The 15,135-nt window shown below is 53.8% G+C and overlaps 1 protein-coding gene across 1 annotated transcript; it reads right to left on the bottom strand.

Annotated features, from left to right (window-relative positions):
• Positions 1-2,203: 2,203 nt before the first annotated feature.
• Positions 2,204-10,533, bottom strand: CCDC17 (coiled-coil domain containing 17). The gene is made up of 14 exons (XM_036753190.1): positions 10,330-10,533; positions 10,059-10,157; positions 9,761-9,808; positions 9,277-9,373; positions 8,954-9,101; positions 8,725-8,823; positions 7,858-7,970; positions 7,396-7,524; positions 4,237-4,382; positions 3,881-3,960; positions 3,589-3,795; positions 3,133-3,343; positions 2,940-3,050; positions 2,204-2,326 (listed from the first exon to the last, which is right to left on the bottom strand). The coding sequence occupies exons 1-14, from the start codon at positions 10,531-10,533 to the stop codon at positions 2,204-2,206; spliced, it is 1,815 nt and encodes a 604-aa protein (XP_036609085.1).
• Positions 10,534-15,135: the final 4,602 nt, after the last annotated feature.

Below are 15,135 nucleotides of genomic sequence, written 5' to 3'. Positions count from 1 at the left end.
CTTGGGGGACTAGGCTCCCCATGGGTCAGGATAACGGGATGAAGGATTGAGGGTGTGAACAGGCGAGTGTGCCTGCTTGTCCAGGGCACAAGGCATTACGGACTGGGATCCCGCATTATAGAGCTCAGGGCTGGTAGGGACAGCCAGTACCAAGGTGTGGATGTGGAAAGAACCAAGATGCCCATTACTCCAGAACATAGATTGCGTCAGGTCTAGCCCATAAGAAAGGCCCCTGGGGGGTGGGATGGGTGGGAGGGGCACTGCAGATGCTGCCCTGGGAGAAATGTCAAGGTGTCAGGCCTGAGCTCTGCCAGGTGCCTGAAAGCTTGGCCATGGTCTGTAGCCGGTGAGGAGATAGGCAGGCCACTGAGGGCCCCCACACACCCTGTGCTGTCCAAGAGACAGATCCTAAGGACATGGAAGCGCTTTGTAAACCTTCCAACAAGCTTTCTATAAATACTAGCCAGCTGTTTTGGCACGAGGAAGCTATGCCTGAATGTAGTGGAAGACCCCTACCTGGGGTCCACCAGGGAGCTGGGGGTGTGGTGCAGCGGCAGGGATTGGACTCAGATGTTTCGGTGGGGGCCTTACCAAGTCAGATTGAGAGGCCTCATGCGGGTGCATGGTGTGCGCATACACACGAAACACATTAAATGTTTATGTAATCTGCATCTGGTGAACGAGAAGGAATTTGAACAAGGAATGAATCCCCGTTTTACAGATTTGGAAACAGATCCACAGAGGCAAATAAGTGAGCTGCCCAACCTCACTAAGTCTGGAAGAGGAGGGGCAGGGGAAGAAGACAAAAATGCTTCCTTAGGGATTGAATGAGGATTGGGAGGCCTCAGGTGGGGAAGGAGCTAAGGGCCTCGGGAGGGGCATTGCTTATGCCCCAGGTTGCTTTGGCCACGTCCTCCCTCTCTGCCAGGTGCTCAGGACTCCTTGCTCCTTGTTATGGGGGCTTTCCAGCCCGTAGGACAGTCCTGGTTCTATCCATGAGAATCAACTTGAGTGTTTCAAGGTCTGCAAAGCACCTTATGAAGTGTCTCAGCTGAACCTCTTGAGAGGCAGCCCTGGGGGAGGAGCTACAGGAATTAGCCTCATTTTGGAGAGGAGGAAGTTGAAGCTCTGAGACAGAGGGGTCCCAGGTCACAATAGCTGGTGGAGTAGGATGTGACAGATGTTTGTAAGCTGCATGTGTGGCAGGGCCTCCTGGCTTGCTCCAGTCTCCCGGTGTGACCACTGACTGGTAGGACTCTGATATGAAGGAGCCAGGAGAAATCTGGGTGTCATTAAAAGCAGATGCAACTTCCCAAAGACATCTAGCCATTCTCCTCTTCCTCCTGGTCAATCCTGGACTCACCCAGTTGCAGTCTGTCCATCCCACCTGCGTGCACAGTCTAAAGACAATGAGCATTTGTCAACCACTTGGTGTTTCCCCAGGGGATGGTCAGGTCAAAGTCTTTTGTGTCCCTTTGTGTGGGACGTGGACAAGAGTCACACAGGACTGTGGCATGGACGGGATGTATCTGCATCTCTGAAGAAGCCATATCTTTGGGTAGAGACCACAGACGAGGATTTAGAGTCAAGTGTCTTGTAAAGGGCAGTTGCTGGTGGTGTGACCTGGGTCTCTGTTCCAGGATTCCCGGATGCCAGGGCTCAGTGTCAATGTGCTGAACCAGATCTAAGCCTGTTTCTATTGACTGTCTTGGGCTTCCCCAAAGGATTTCTCTCAGCTGGTTGTGTGCTGGGTGTGTTGATGCCTGGCTTCTACTCTCTCAACACCACCTCAAGGGTGCAGACCTTGGAGCCCCAAGATTCCTCAGGCTGAGAAACCCAGAGCATATGGCCCTGAGCTGCCCCCTTCATTGGGGAGGGGTTTGAGACTGCCCTGGACAGGGCTCTCTCCCCACTCAAACTCACTGGCTGAAACCACACACACACACACACACACACACACACACACACACACACACACACACGCACGCACACTCAGAGGTGCCAAGGACCTTTCCTGGAGCTAGGTGTGGCAGAGACCGGAGACCTCTCTGGGGTCTGGGAAGCACAGAATTGAAGATGTGCAGAGCTGGAAGTGCTCCGGAGGAATGAGGCCATCTCCTCATTTTGAAGATGAGAACCCTAGGCTACCGGTAGACGAGTTGCGAGGGGCCTCCAGCCACTGTATCAGGGGTCTTTGTGTGAGTTACTCTGAAGCAGGAGGAGGGTCATTGAAGCCATCGGATAGAGAGAGGGAGGGGAGCAGGCTGGGGGGTCCCAGGAAGTGGGAGTACAGGTTACTGTCTTCCAGAGAGGCTGAGCTGGGTACCTGTGGGAGTATAGACAGGGTCAGGGTCTAGCCCTTGAACCTGACCTAGCCTGTCTCATGGGGAACCCAATCTCAACTCCTCAACCCCTGCATGCCAGTCAGCCTGGACCATGGCAATCACAATTCCTGGCCCCCTACTCAGCCAGACCCCCGGACCTGGTCCCCAGACCCTCATCCCCGGACAGCCAGACCCCACCAGGGACCTGGTCCCCAGACCCTCTTCCCCGGACAGCCAGACCCCCGGACCTGGTCCCCAGACCCTCTTCCCCGGGCAGCCAGACCCCACCAGGGACCTGGTCCCCAGACCCTCATCCCCGGACAGCCAGACCCCCGGACCTGGTCCCCAGACCCTCTTCCCCGGACAGCCAGACCCCCAGGACCTGGTCCCCAGACCCTCATCCCCGGACAGCCAGACCCCCAGGACCTGGTCCCCAGACCCTCATCCCCGGACAGCCAGACCCCCAGGACCTGGTCCCCAGACCCTCATCCCCGGACAGCCAGACCCCCAGGGACCCGGTCCCTAGACAGGCAGACCTCCAGGGACCTGGTCCCCAAAGCGCTTGCCCCAGGCCAATAGGCCAACTCATGTCTGGTTCCCAGGGCTCTCGCTCACGGTGGGCAGGTAGCGGTATTCCCGGCCTTGAGCTGGGTCGATTTTGGCCAATGCCTGGATCTCAGCGTCTCTTGCATTTGCTATTCTCAGGTACAGCTCGATCTGGCCAGCCTGGGAATGGGAGCCACGCTGAGCTGGGAACCTCAGGGCCCAGGCTTCCCTGTCCCTCCTACTACCAGGAGCCCCTGCACACCTGAGGGATGGCATTGAGCTGCCTGGGGTGAAGGCTCGGTGCCCGGGGCAGGGCTCTCAGAGGCAGCCTCCAGTGTCCGCTCAGCACTCTCTGCTCCCAGTCAAACAGCTGTATATTGGTCCAAGCCTGGGGCCTTGGCTCCTGGCCTCTGTCCCAAAGGCCCCAGGCCTGAAGCTCTGTGACCAGGGTCACAGCCTGGGAGGGATGTAACCTGTTGGGGTGGGGGCAGCCAGGGATTAGGGAAGGAAGAAGAACTCATCATGGTCAGTCCCAAAAACAAGGACTGTGGCAACCATCTCATTTTAGGACAGATGATGCTAGAATGGACCATGGAAGCTTAGGACACTCACTCGTGTGTGCTAGAACATTAGGGTTGGTGGGACCTTGAGATTTCAGAGGACGATACTGAGGGTTAGAGAGGGATACCTAAGCAGGCTTGAAGGGGCTGTCACTGACCTGGGCACAGGCTGCCTGGCTGCCAGGATGGCACAGTTACCCAAGGGAGCCCCTGGGGTGGGGGGCAGCGGCAGACAGGGACTGGGGGGTAGGGCAGTGCTGGGGCCCGTTTCCTGCCCGCCCCGTGCCAGCCCTGTCACCAGCTGCACCTGTGACCACTCAGGCTCCAGTCCTAGCAGGAAGTCGTAGAATATGGCAAACCCAGCCCTGGGCAAGAGGACAGAGGAGGATGTCAGGGCAGGGGCCTTCCCCTCCCTGTGCTCCTTCTCCTCCTGCCAAGGCCGGGCCTCACCCTGGGTCGTAAGGAGCTGGGCCCAGCACATCAGGTGGGGGCAGGAGGTGGCGGCTCTGGGCTGAGGCTCCTGTGGTCTCCTGCAGCAGAGACAAGTGCACCCTCTCCAGGAAGCCCTTTGGGCTGGCCCCAGCCTGGGGAGGGACAGAAGGGAGCCCTGCTCTGCAGTGGGGGGTGGGAGGGGAGACAGAGCACAGGAGGTGGGAGGGTCCCCCTCAGGCCAGCTTGCCGCAAAATCTCATTTTGAGGAAACAAGCAAAGCAGGGCAGGAACTCACTAGTGGGAGCAGAGCCTCCAGTTCCCAACCTAGAGCCTCCTTTCTGGGGTGCTCAGCCCTTCCACCGCGGAGCCCTCACCATCGTGCCTGAGAAAGGGCTGTCCCTGGGGAGTCCTGGGGGAGGGGGTGGCAGCGGGGGAGCCACAGGGGGTGGCAGATGGGCAGAGCCTCCTCTTCTTCTCCGGAGCAGGCCAATCCCCTCCTCGGGCTGGGGCTCCCATGGGCCTGAGAGCAGAAAGGAGGGCTCATCCTCTCTGCGGGAGCCAACCAAAGGGCCCCAGAGGCTCGGAGGTCAGAGAGGGAGAACTGGCGAGGGGTCTGCGGTGCCCGCCTGGCCAAGGGGGCCCGGGAGAGTGAGGGCTGGGGGTGATGCCAGGGCAGCAGCTCCCCAGCAAGGCCTGGCACAATGTAGCAAGCCCCCTCGGAGAGAGTCACTTGGCTTTGCTCCGTATTGTGACAGCAGGGACCCCTCATTCTCATTCTTCCTGTTCCTACTGCCAGGCACATGATAGGCACTTTATTAATGCTTGTTGAGTGAATACACAGAGCATAAAATCACAGATTTAGAGCAGAAAGTGGGGTGAGGTTGCCTAGTCCAGCTCCATTTTACAGAAGACAACCAGAGTGTCTGAGGCAGGATTTGAGCCCAGGGCTTGTATTTATTTGTTTACCCAAGCAGGAGCAGAAGAAGGAGGGGGAGGAGGAGGCAGAGGAAGAGGAAGAGGAGAAGGAAGAAAAAGAGGAGGAAGAGGAAGAAGAAAAGGAGGAGGAAGAGGAAGAGGAGGAGGAGGAAGAAGAAAAGGAGGAGGAAGAGGAAGAGGAGGAAGAGGAGGAGGAGGAAGAAGGGGAGGAGGAAGAGGAGGAGGAAGAAGAAAAGGAGGAGGAGGAAGAAGAAGGGGAAGAGGAGGAGGAGGAGGAGGAAGAAGGGGAGGAGGAGGAGGAAAAAGAGGAGGAAGAGGAGGAGGAAGAAAAAGAGGAGGAAAAAGAGGAGGAGGAAGAGGAAGAAGGGGAGGAGGAAGAAGAAAAGGAGGAGGAAGAGGAAGAAGAGGAAGATAAGGAGGAGGAAGAAGGGGAGGAAGAGGAGGAGTTCCTGGCTTGGGCCTCGGCCTGTGACAACTCTGGGCAGCCAGAAGAGACCATACCCTTGCAGGGAGCTGCCAGCGGACCAGTGGGGAGAGGGCTCCAAGCAGACCCCGCCCACCCCGGCTCCCCAGGAATCCCAGGCCACCAGGTCCCCGCCTTGTGTCTCCAGGCCCTGGGGAGATTCTCCCCCTCCCCCTCCAGGAATCCAGACAGATTTGAGGGCATCCAGTACAACCCCCCATTATACAGATGAGGAAACCGAGGCCCAGAGTTGTCTTCCCTCATCTCCACCCTCCAGCCAATGACAACGGGTTCTTCCCTGATGTCCTCGGGCCCTGGCTGGCCCCCCACCTCCACGCCTACACTCAGAGACTGTCAGTTCCTAGAGGGCCTGGACTTTCCACCCTCTGGGCTGAGCACAGGGTGGAGATTCCTTTCACTGAGGTGACTTGCCAGGGTCACATGGGGAACACACAGCAGAGACGGAATCTGAACCCAGGTCCTGGCCTTCCTCTTCTAGGTCTCTCTCAAAGTCTTCGACAGCCTTCTTGGGCTTAGCTTTAGGGAGCTCAAGGTCTGCTTGGGGAGACCACCCTCTCACGGGGAAGGCCCCCAGAGCCACGGATGGCTTGGGACGGTGACCCTTGAGCCACATGGTGCTTGGCCGGACCCTGCCACCACCTTCAGCCCACATGGAGGGGGAGTGCGCTCCTGTCTAGGCTCTGACTTAAGGGTGGCCTTTATAAGGAGGGCACCAAGCCTAGGGAGGCCATGGGAGGGTGGGGGTGGGGAGGGCAAGTATGCCAACATTTATCCTGCTCCTGACACTGGCTAGCTGGGCGACCCTGGTCAAGTCCCTGAGCCATTCTGAAGCTCAGTTTCATCCTCTGAAAAATGGGAGGTGAAAATGCTGGACCAAATGGTGGTGAGAGAGACTGAACCTGTGACTTCACAGATGTAGGGAACTCCCAGGAGAGGAAATTCCTTCTACCAATGCAGGTCAGCAATTTCTCTGCAATTCTGAGCCTTAAGAGTTGTCTAGAGCACTGTGAGGAAGGAGGGAAAGAGTTGGGAAGCCAGCATTTATTAAGCACCTACTATGTGCCCAGCACTGGGCTAGGGGCTTTTATAAATATCTCACCTGACCCTCACAACAACCCTGGGCATTTTACAGTTGGGGAAACTGAGGCAGACAGCTGTCAGGTGACTTGCCCAGGGTCACACAGCTCTGCACCTGAGGGTAGATTTGAACTCAGGAAACAAGGACAATAATAATGGCCAATATTTAGTAAGCGCCTACTATGCGCCAGGCACCGTGCTGAGCCCTTTACAGATTGACCTCATCTGACCCTCCCAACAACCCGGGGAGGTAGGTGGTATTATTATTTTCATTTTACAGATGAGGAAACTGAGGCAAACAGATTAAGGGTCTGAGGCTGGATTTGAACTCAGGTCTTCCCGATCTGTAGACACCGCGCCACCGGCTGAGGGGACTTGCCCAGGGCCACACGCAGAGTTGAAGTCAAAGTCGGAATTTGAACGCAGGTTCACGTTCCTGACTCTGCTGCCTCATTGAGACAAGCAGGGCTCGGTGGATAGAGTTCTAGGCCTGGATTCAGGAAGGCCTGGGCCCAAATCCCAGCTCCGTCACTTCCTGGCTAGATCAGTGATGCGGTCCGCAAGCATTGATAAGCACCTACTATGTGCCGGTCACTGTGCTAAGGACCTACTATGTGCGGTTCACAGTGCTAAGCATCACACTTACAAAGAAAGGCACAGAAACGGTCCCTGGCCTCCAGGAGCGCACAGTCTCTAAGTAACTAGGTATTTACAAGATGTATACATGTAACGAGGAGGGGGTGGGGCAGGGCGGCCGGTGCTGGAAAGGGAGGCCAGGGAGGCCACCAGGAGGGAGCCACTGGACAAGTCTCTGAACCTCAGCTTGCTTGTCGGTAAAAAGGGCACACCAATTGATTACGGGACACCTCCGGTGACTGGGGAGCTCACTCCCCCCACCCCAGGGCCGCTTCTCCCCTCCCCTTCTTGCCCTGGCAGGCTGGGCATCAGCCGTCCGGAGTCCCTTGGTAGGGACGCCTGACCAGGGGAGGGCAAACCCATCCCGGGGACCTCAGGATCCGGGTGCCAGGGCACTCACCCTGCTGGGCTCTCCGGGGTCCTCTCTGAGTCTGCAGGGCCAGGATCTCGGTCTCCAAGTGCCCGTTAATAGCTTCTAGGGCCTGCAGCTGGGTGTCTAGTGTCCGGGGCCCGGCAGCGGCCTTCGCTTCTGTGGGCCAATGAACTCTGATTCCCTCTGGAGTCCCCGAACCTGTTTCACTGGGGGCAGGTTTTTGTAGGCCTCCCTGCCTGCCTGGGCTAGAGGTCCCGGTGCGCACCTCCCCAGCTCAAGAGTCGTCCATGACTCCTGAGGCTCCATAGGATGAAAGGCAGAATCCCCAAATCTCAGAGGAATTCTGACAAAGTCATCCAGCCCCCGGGCCCTTGGCTGCGACCGAAGCAGACTTCTCTGCTCCGTCATGGCCAGCCCCACCTTTCCTACCCTTGGACACCCTCCCTGGCTCCCCCGGGAGCCTCAGGGCAGGGTCCTTGGCTCACTCACGCCTCTTCTGAGGCCTCCCCTCCAGAAGTGCAGCCTCGAGGTGCAGCTCCCACAGCTTGGCCAGGACTCCAGGGTCTCTGCCCCCGGCCTGCAGGTAGGATGTCTGTAGGGCCCTGGGCAAGAGGAGGAGGAGGAGGAGGTTGAAGGCCTCCCTGTCCTTGCCCTGGCCTCCCATAGAGGAAGGGCTTGCTTTGGGATCAAAAGGCCTGGGTTCAAATCCTGACTTTGATCTTGGACAAGAGCAGCACTGGGGAAAGAACACTGGCAGTGGAGTCAGTGGACCTGGGTTCAAATCCTATTTCTAACTCTCTGGATAACCTAGGGCGAGTCTTCTCCTCCTGGGCCTCAATCTCTCCATCCGTTAAATGGGGGGGGGGTGGACTAGCTATCCCTGCCTCTGCAATCCTCGGCCCCCACCCCCACCCTCTGTGGGCCCCAGCTTCTTCACCAATACAAGGAGGAGGAAGCTGGGCTCTGTCCATGTTCTTTGTCTGGGAGTACCGGGGCCTGGGTCCCCAGGAAAGGATCCCCGGTCTCAGCCTCAGAGGCCCTCGGGTTCAACGCCTTCTGTTTATAGGGCAGGAAACTGAAGCCCCAGGAGGGGCAGGGAACCCACCCCCCATCTCCAGGGAGGAGGAGCAGGGACCCCTGTCTCCAGGGAGCAGAGACAGCATTCAAACCCAGGTACTCTGATTCCAAGGCCAGAGAGTCAGCTGGGACCCAGCCTGGCCTCCTCCCCCGGCTCTGTCCTGGATCTCCTCTCCCTCTGTGTGTCCTCAGGCGGCTGCCTTGCCCTCCCTGCAGCTCCAGGACCCCCTGACACAAGCAGCAAGCCCGGCCTCCTTTCTCTTGGACCTTTGATCTCACCGAATCTCTGAAGTCAAGACCCCTTGACTGGGTGGTAGGGCCAAGAGGTTGAGGTCTGGCCCTTCCTCCTTCTTCGCAGCTGGGAGATCTGGCTGAGTCCTGGAAGGTAAGGAAGGGAGGGATGGGTTACAGGGTCAGCCAAGCCCTAACCCTCCCCCCACCCCAGCTGTGAGTACCCTCCGGCCTGTGGTTTTGGGCCTTGACCCCTGGGGAGAGGGGAGGGGCTCACCGTGCCTGCAGTTTCTCCACACGCTCCCCTAGCACGTCCAGAGCCATCTGCGTCCTCTTCTCCTGGGCCTGGATCACCAGCATCACCTGCCCTAGGACGTTGGTGCTAGCATCGCCCCCAGCCAGGCCCCCAAGCTGCTGCCTGATTTCTGCAGGGAGAAGGAAGGAAGGCATCCAGCCTTCCCAGCTCCAGCCCAGACCCAGACTCTCCTGGTCACTAACAGGATGGGACTTGGCTTCTTCCCGGAGCTCAGAGGACACTGAGGTCCTGGTCAGGGGGGTCGGTCGTCCTGTATCCCTCCGTGTCCCAGTCCTAGTCCCTACCCTCTCGGTGCTTCTCCAGACTCCGAGTTCGGGCTCCAATCTCTGCCAGACGACGAGCGTAGGCTGCTTCTAGGTGAGCCCGGGACCCTGCAGTGCCCTGAAGAGGGGAGAATGGAGTGCAGGCAGGGCAGCATCCCCCCTCCCTGCCTGGGGATGGAGGTCATGGCATCTCAAGGCTCTTGCTGCCCCAGGCCACGCTTTCTGGGGACTTGGGGCTCCTAGAGCTCATCGCTTCCCAGTAGGGCATCACAGCCCAGACCCCGTAGGGAGCCTCGCCTGAGGCCACAACCACAGGCAGCCAAGCATAGTGAAGAGGGCCCCAGACCTGGAGTCAGACAAAGTAGGTTCCAATGCCACCTTGACAATAGCTATGTGACCCTAAGTATGCCCGTTGCCTCCCTGGCCTCAGTTTCCCCATCTTTAAAATGAGGGGGTAGTCTCAAAGGGCTTTCCTGCTCCAAAGCTAGGATTGTCTGATCCTCACCTTCTGGGGAGACACCATCTCTTGCAGCGACACCCGAAGCCTTTGAACCTGGGGAAGGGGGGAAGGGGAGCCCGTTGGCTCTGTCCTGGGGCTCCCTAGAGTAGGAGGTCTGTGGGGGTTGAGGAGGAGAGAGAGACAGAGACAGGGACAGAGCTGAGATGGAGCTGGAGAGGCAGAAAGAGACAGCGTCAAAGGCAGATCCAAGCTGAGAGGGGCAGAGGCCCACATGGACTCTGGGAGCCCCCAAGAGCCCTACTGGGTCTGGCGGTTTGGGGAAGGGGTGTCATCCCTCAGGCACCTCATCTGTCAGCCTCTTCAGGGTGGCCCCACTGGCTTCCCCCTGGCCTGTGGTTTTTTGGTGGGTCTCCAGTTGATCCTTGGGCTGATGTGACCGGCCCTGGCAACAAGATCCAGGCTGAGGGGCCACGAGGCCCTGCCTGGATCCCATCCCTGGGGGGTTGGGAGTCCTGGGAAGGCAGGTGGAGCTGGATATCGCGCCCCATATTTCTAGGCCAATCAGTGGCAACAGGGATGGGAGGGCCCAAGGGGCCGGCTGGGCTGTCACTCACTTCTCTGTCAAGCGGGAGGGAGGCTGAGGGCCAGGCTGGGCTCTCCCTTCGGCCCCCGGGTACCCCTGGAGTGAGGTGGCCAATGCAGAAGCGGTAGGTGTGACTGTCCCGGAGAGTCCTTGAAGGGAAAACCATGTCACAGGCTGAGCAAGGAAACAATTCTGGGGTCCCCTGCTCCCCTCGCTCCTCTGGGCCCGAGGCCATTTCTGTGTCAGCTGCCCAGAGACAGAGGCAAGCAGAGACAGAGAGACAGAGACAGAGAGACACACAGAGAGACAGAGACAGAGGTAGGGAGGTAAAGACTGAGAAACTGCAGCCAAGATTCACAGACCCACAGAGCCTGAGCACTGGAAGGCTCAGACAGAAGGGAGAGAGCAGAGATAGAGACAGAGGCAAACACAAACTGGGTGGGGAAGCTAGGGAAGTCAGAGTGTGTTGGAAGGGGCCAGGCCTGATGTGGTCAACCCTGGGTGGAGCCTGGTTGCTAGGCTGAGGCCAGGGGCAGGTGCCTGGGCCAGGCTGGGTCTCCAAGGCTTCCTGTTTGTGTTTGGAGCCAAGACTCTGGTGCCCAGCAACCCTGGCAGAGGGGAGGGCACTGGGCTGAGGCTGGGCCTAAGCGTCCCTAGGCTTTTGGCCGCCATCTTGTCATGGGCCTTCCAGCACCGCTCTCTCTTGGCATTCCTCCTATCTCTGACCATTCCCTCTGCTTCCTCTTCATGCTCTCTCCCAATCTTCCACCTTTCCAGATCCCCCAGACTCTCCCCTCTGCTCTCTCTTGGGGAGTCTCATGGCCTGGGTCCTTCTCAGTTCTGTGCCCAGTTCCAACGCCGAGCTCTGGACATGGTCATCCTTGAAGTCATCATCTTTCTCTTCTAAACTTAACTCATCCTCCCAACCTTTCCTGTTTCTCCCCATGGCATTCCTACCTTCCCAATCATGGATCATAGACCTGAGTTGGAAGAGCTCCTCTATGACCCTCAGCTTCACCTTCGTTTATAAAATAAGGGCCTTGGACTAGATGGCTTGTGACAGATTAAGATCCTGGGAAATCACTTGACTGTTCAGTGCCTGCCCAACATAAACCAGCTCCCATCTGACTGTGTGCCTTCCAGCTTGTACATCTTATCTCCTGCTAGATCCCCAGCCTCACCTTGGAGGAGTGGCACCTTCATTCAGAGATTAACGTACTCACATCTGGAACCACCCTACCTATTCCAGAGATTCTGAATCCTGTAGGTAAAGTCCAAACCCTATTTCCTATCCACCATTGGATTCCTTATTCCCATTCCCTTTAACCCTCCCTCTCCAAAGATCCAACCAAATGCTACTGACTCCTTCTACTGTGCCCTCTGGAATGCTTGTTTCACAGGCAACAAACTTGCTTTCATCTTAAATCTTTTCCTCTCTCACGCCTTCCATCTTTTAGTTGTCACTGAGACGTGGCTCCCTCCAGATGCCACAGCCTCCATGGCCATCCTTTTCAGTGTTGGCTGCATTTTCCCTCATTTCCCTTGGTTCACTGATTGAGGCAGGGGTGTGTGTGTGCGTGTGCTCGTGTGTGTGGAGGGGGAGAGGGAGCTGGAATACTTCTTGCTCCCCTTTGCCACTTCTAGGTTCTTTCTTTATCTCCATTATTCAGTAATTTCTCCTCCTTGATGGTCTACCAAATAAAAATCCTGGTGATTATTGTCTCTAGACCTCCAGGTCACTCCCCTTCCTTCCTCAATAAATTCAGTGCCAGACTCACAATTTTTCTCTCCTCTCCAACTAGGAGACTTAAACATACATACTGGCTCTCCCTCAAACACCCAAACCACTCAGTCCCTCAGCCTACTCACTTCCCAAGACCTACTTCCTCCACCCCACCTCAGCCTCACACAAATATACCACCTCCATGTTCAGTAATTCCAAAATTCCCTTCTGACCTTAATCTACTGGCTTTCTACCTCTCCTTCTGCTTTCTCATACCAAATCCTACTCTTTGTCCATGTCTCTCAAATATGTCTACTTTTCTCCTTTGACCCTGCCACCATCTTGGGGCAGGTTCTTATCACCTCATTCATGCTCAGATTAGTACAATAGCCAGAATCTTCTCCTTCATCCCTGTCTCTCACAAAGAGGTGGCCCTATTCTTTACCAAGGAAAACCCTGCACAAGAGATCCCATTCCATACTATCTCCTTCAACAGATTGCTCCCTCTGTCATCCCCTACTCAAAGTCAAGTCAAATCAAGAAGCGTTTATTAAATCCCTACTGTGCACCAGGCACTGTGCTAACTACCAAAGTGATAAAGATAGTCTTTCAAGGAGTTTACAATCTAATAGGAGAGACAACATGTAAACACTAAGTCAATTCTGCCATAACATGACATGTTATCACTGAACTATACACAATCTTGCGGCAAAAATCACAGAGCTTATGGGGAAAATGGGTTTAGTGGCATAAAACACAAAGACTTCATCAGTGATGTATAAACAAAAAGATAAGAATCTTATAAAAATGATAACACAATTTTATATATATTAAGTAATTGAGAAATACATAAATACTGCAATAAACAATGGCAGCATCTGAGGCCTTAGTCTGTTGCTTGGCCTGTGGCCCATGCTCCCATGGGCCTGGGATAGCAAAGCCGAGTCACTGAGTGGGGTCAGGAGCGTTATACATAGTGGAAGATTATGGGTTGGCCTGGCTCCCCTCAGCCCATGACTCCTACCGCACCAGAAAGATAAGCACTAAGGCACTTCACTTTAAAAACTCCTCGTTTCCTTGGGTGTTGGAAGGTCTGAAGCCTGTCAGTTATCGTGAAGTAACAGTTATCTGTTTTGCTGTTATCTGTTTTCTCTCACTTTCTTGCAAATGAAATTGTGCCCTAACAACACAGAATTTGCATTATAGCCAAATTGTTCCTAATGCATCGACTTTCTTGGAACAAATTCATGTTTTCAAAGAAAGCAGAGCAGAACTATGTACAAATAAGATATAAATATACACACACACACACACACACACACACATATATATATATATAGGATAAACAGCATATGTATTATATACCTGTTAATATTATCTTATCTTATAGATTATACAGGATAAACGGTGATGATTGCCAGAGGGAAGGCACTAGAATTAAAGGGCTTCAGAAAAGGCTTCTTGTACATGGTGGGATTTTAGCTGAGACCCGAAGGAAGCCAGGGAAGCCTGGAGGCAGCGAGGAGAGGGGGAAGAGCATTCCAGGCTCAGGAGAAAGCCAGGGAAAATGTCCAGAGCTGGGACACAGAGGGTCTCTGTGGAGAACAGCAGGGAGCCGGGGTCACTGGGTTACCAGAGTATGAGGAGGGTGTGAGGTATAACATTGGAAAGGGAGGAAAAGTCTTTTTTTTCTTGCTCCTCTAATTTGCTCATGAAGTGAACTTTTACATCTAGGTCATGGATCCAGTTAGAGGACATCTTGGTCTATGAGGTAAAGTGTTGTTCTAAAATGAATTTCTGCCAGACTTCCGCCTAGTTTTCCCAGCAGTTTTTGTTAAGCAGTTGAGTTCTTCCTCCTTCCCCTGCCCCTCCCCCCCCCCCAACCCTGCTCCTGTTACTGCGGTCTTTGGGTTTATTAAACATTATGCTATTTTTTTTTTTGCTTCTCTGTTTTCTTTTAAGCCAGTATCAAAAATTAAAAAAAAAATACTGCTTGGTAGTTCAGTTTGGGATCTGCTATGGGTTAGACTTTCCTTCTCCCCTTTTAAAATTTCCCGTGAGATTCTTGAACTTTTTTCCTCCACATGCATTTTACTACTTTTTCTAGCTATATAAAATATTCTTTTGGTAGTTTGGCATAGCACTGAGCAAGTAAATTAATTGAGGTAGTTTCGTCGTTTTTATTATATTGGCTACTTACAAGCAGTTAACATTTCTCCATTTTGTCATATCTTTACATGTGCAGAGTGTTTTATATTTGGATTCATATGGTTTCTAGGTGCGTCTTGGTAGAAACGCTCCAAAATAGTTATTTTATATCTTACGGTTTTGCTGAACTTATAAGTTAAATCTTCAGTTGACTCTTCAGTAGGGTTTTCTAAGTCTAAGTAAGATCATATGCAAAACGGTGGTAATTATGTCTCCTCTTTGCCTCAGCTTTTTCTCTCAATTTCTTTTTTGTCTAATTTCTAGAGCACTATGTTAAATGGCAGTCGTGATAAGGGGCATCCTTGATCTTATTGGAAAAAATCTAACTTTTCTCCACTACATGTTATGTTTGCTTTTGGTTTTAGTTAGATATTTACTGTTTTGAGGAAACAAAGAAGAAAAGAACTAACCATCTATTAGGCATCTACTTTGTATCAGACACAATGATAAATGTTTTACAGTTTATTTGATCCTCACAACAATCCTGGCAAATATTTATTATCATTATCCCCATTTTACAGTTAGGGAAACTGAGGGAAACAAGTTAAGTGACTTGCCCACAATCCTACAGCTAGTAAATGTCTGAAGCCACATTTGAACTTAGGTCTTCCTGACTCCTACTCAGCATTCTATTCAGTGTACCACCTAGCTGTCTCAGGAAAAGCCCATTTTTTCCTATGATGAGTTTTTAATAAAGTGGGTGCTGCATTTTGTCAAAAGCCTTTTCAGCATCTATTATTTTTTTATATTGTCAACATTTACTATATTTATAGTTTTCCTTTTGTTGAACCAGCTCTGCATTCCCAATAAAACTCAATCTGGTCAGAGTGTATAATCTTGTTAAATACTGTACTGCTGCCAACATATAATTTTTTAAAAGTCGATGTTCATTTGGGAATTTTGTTC

The sequence above is a fragment of the Trichosurus vulpecula genome, chromosome 4 (genome assembly GCF_011100635.1).
Source record: "Trichosurus vulpecula isolate mTriVul1 chromosome 4, mTriVul1.pri, whole genome shotgun sequence".
Lineage (NCBI taxonomy): Eukaryota > Metazoa > Chordata > Mammalia > Diprotodontia > Phalangeridae > Trichosurus > Trichosurus vulpecula.
This window is presented reverse-complemented; position numbering and strand designations above follow the sequence as displayed.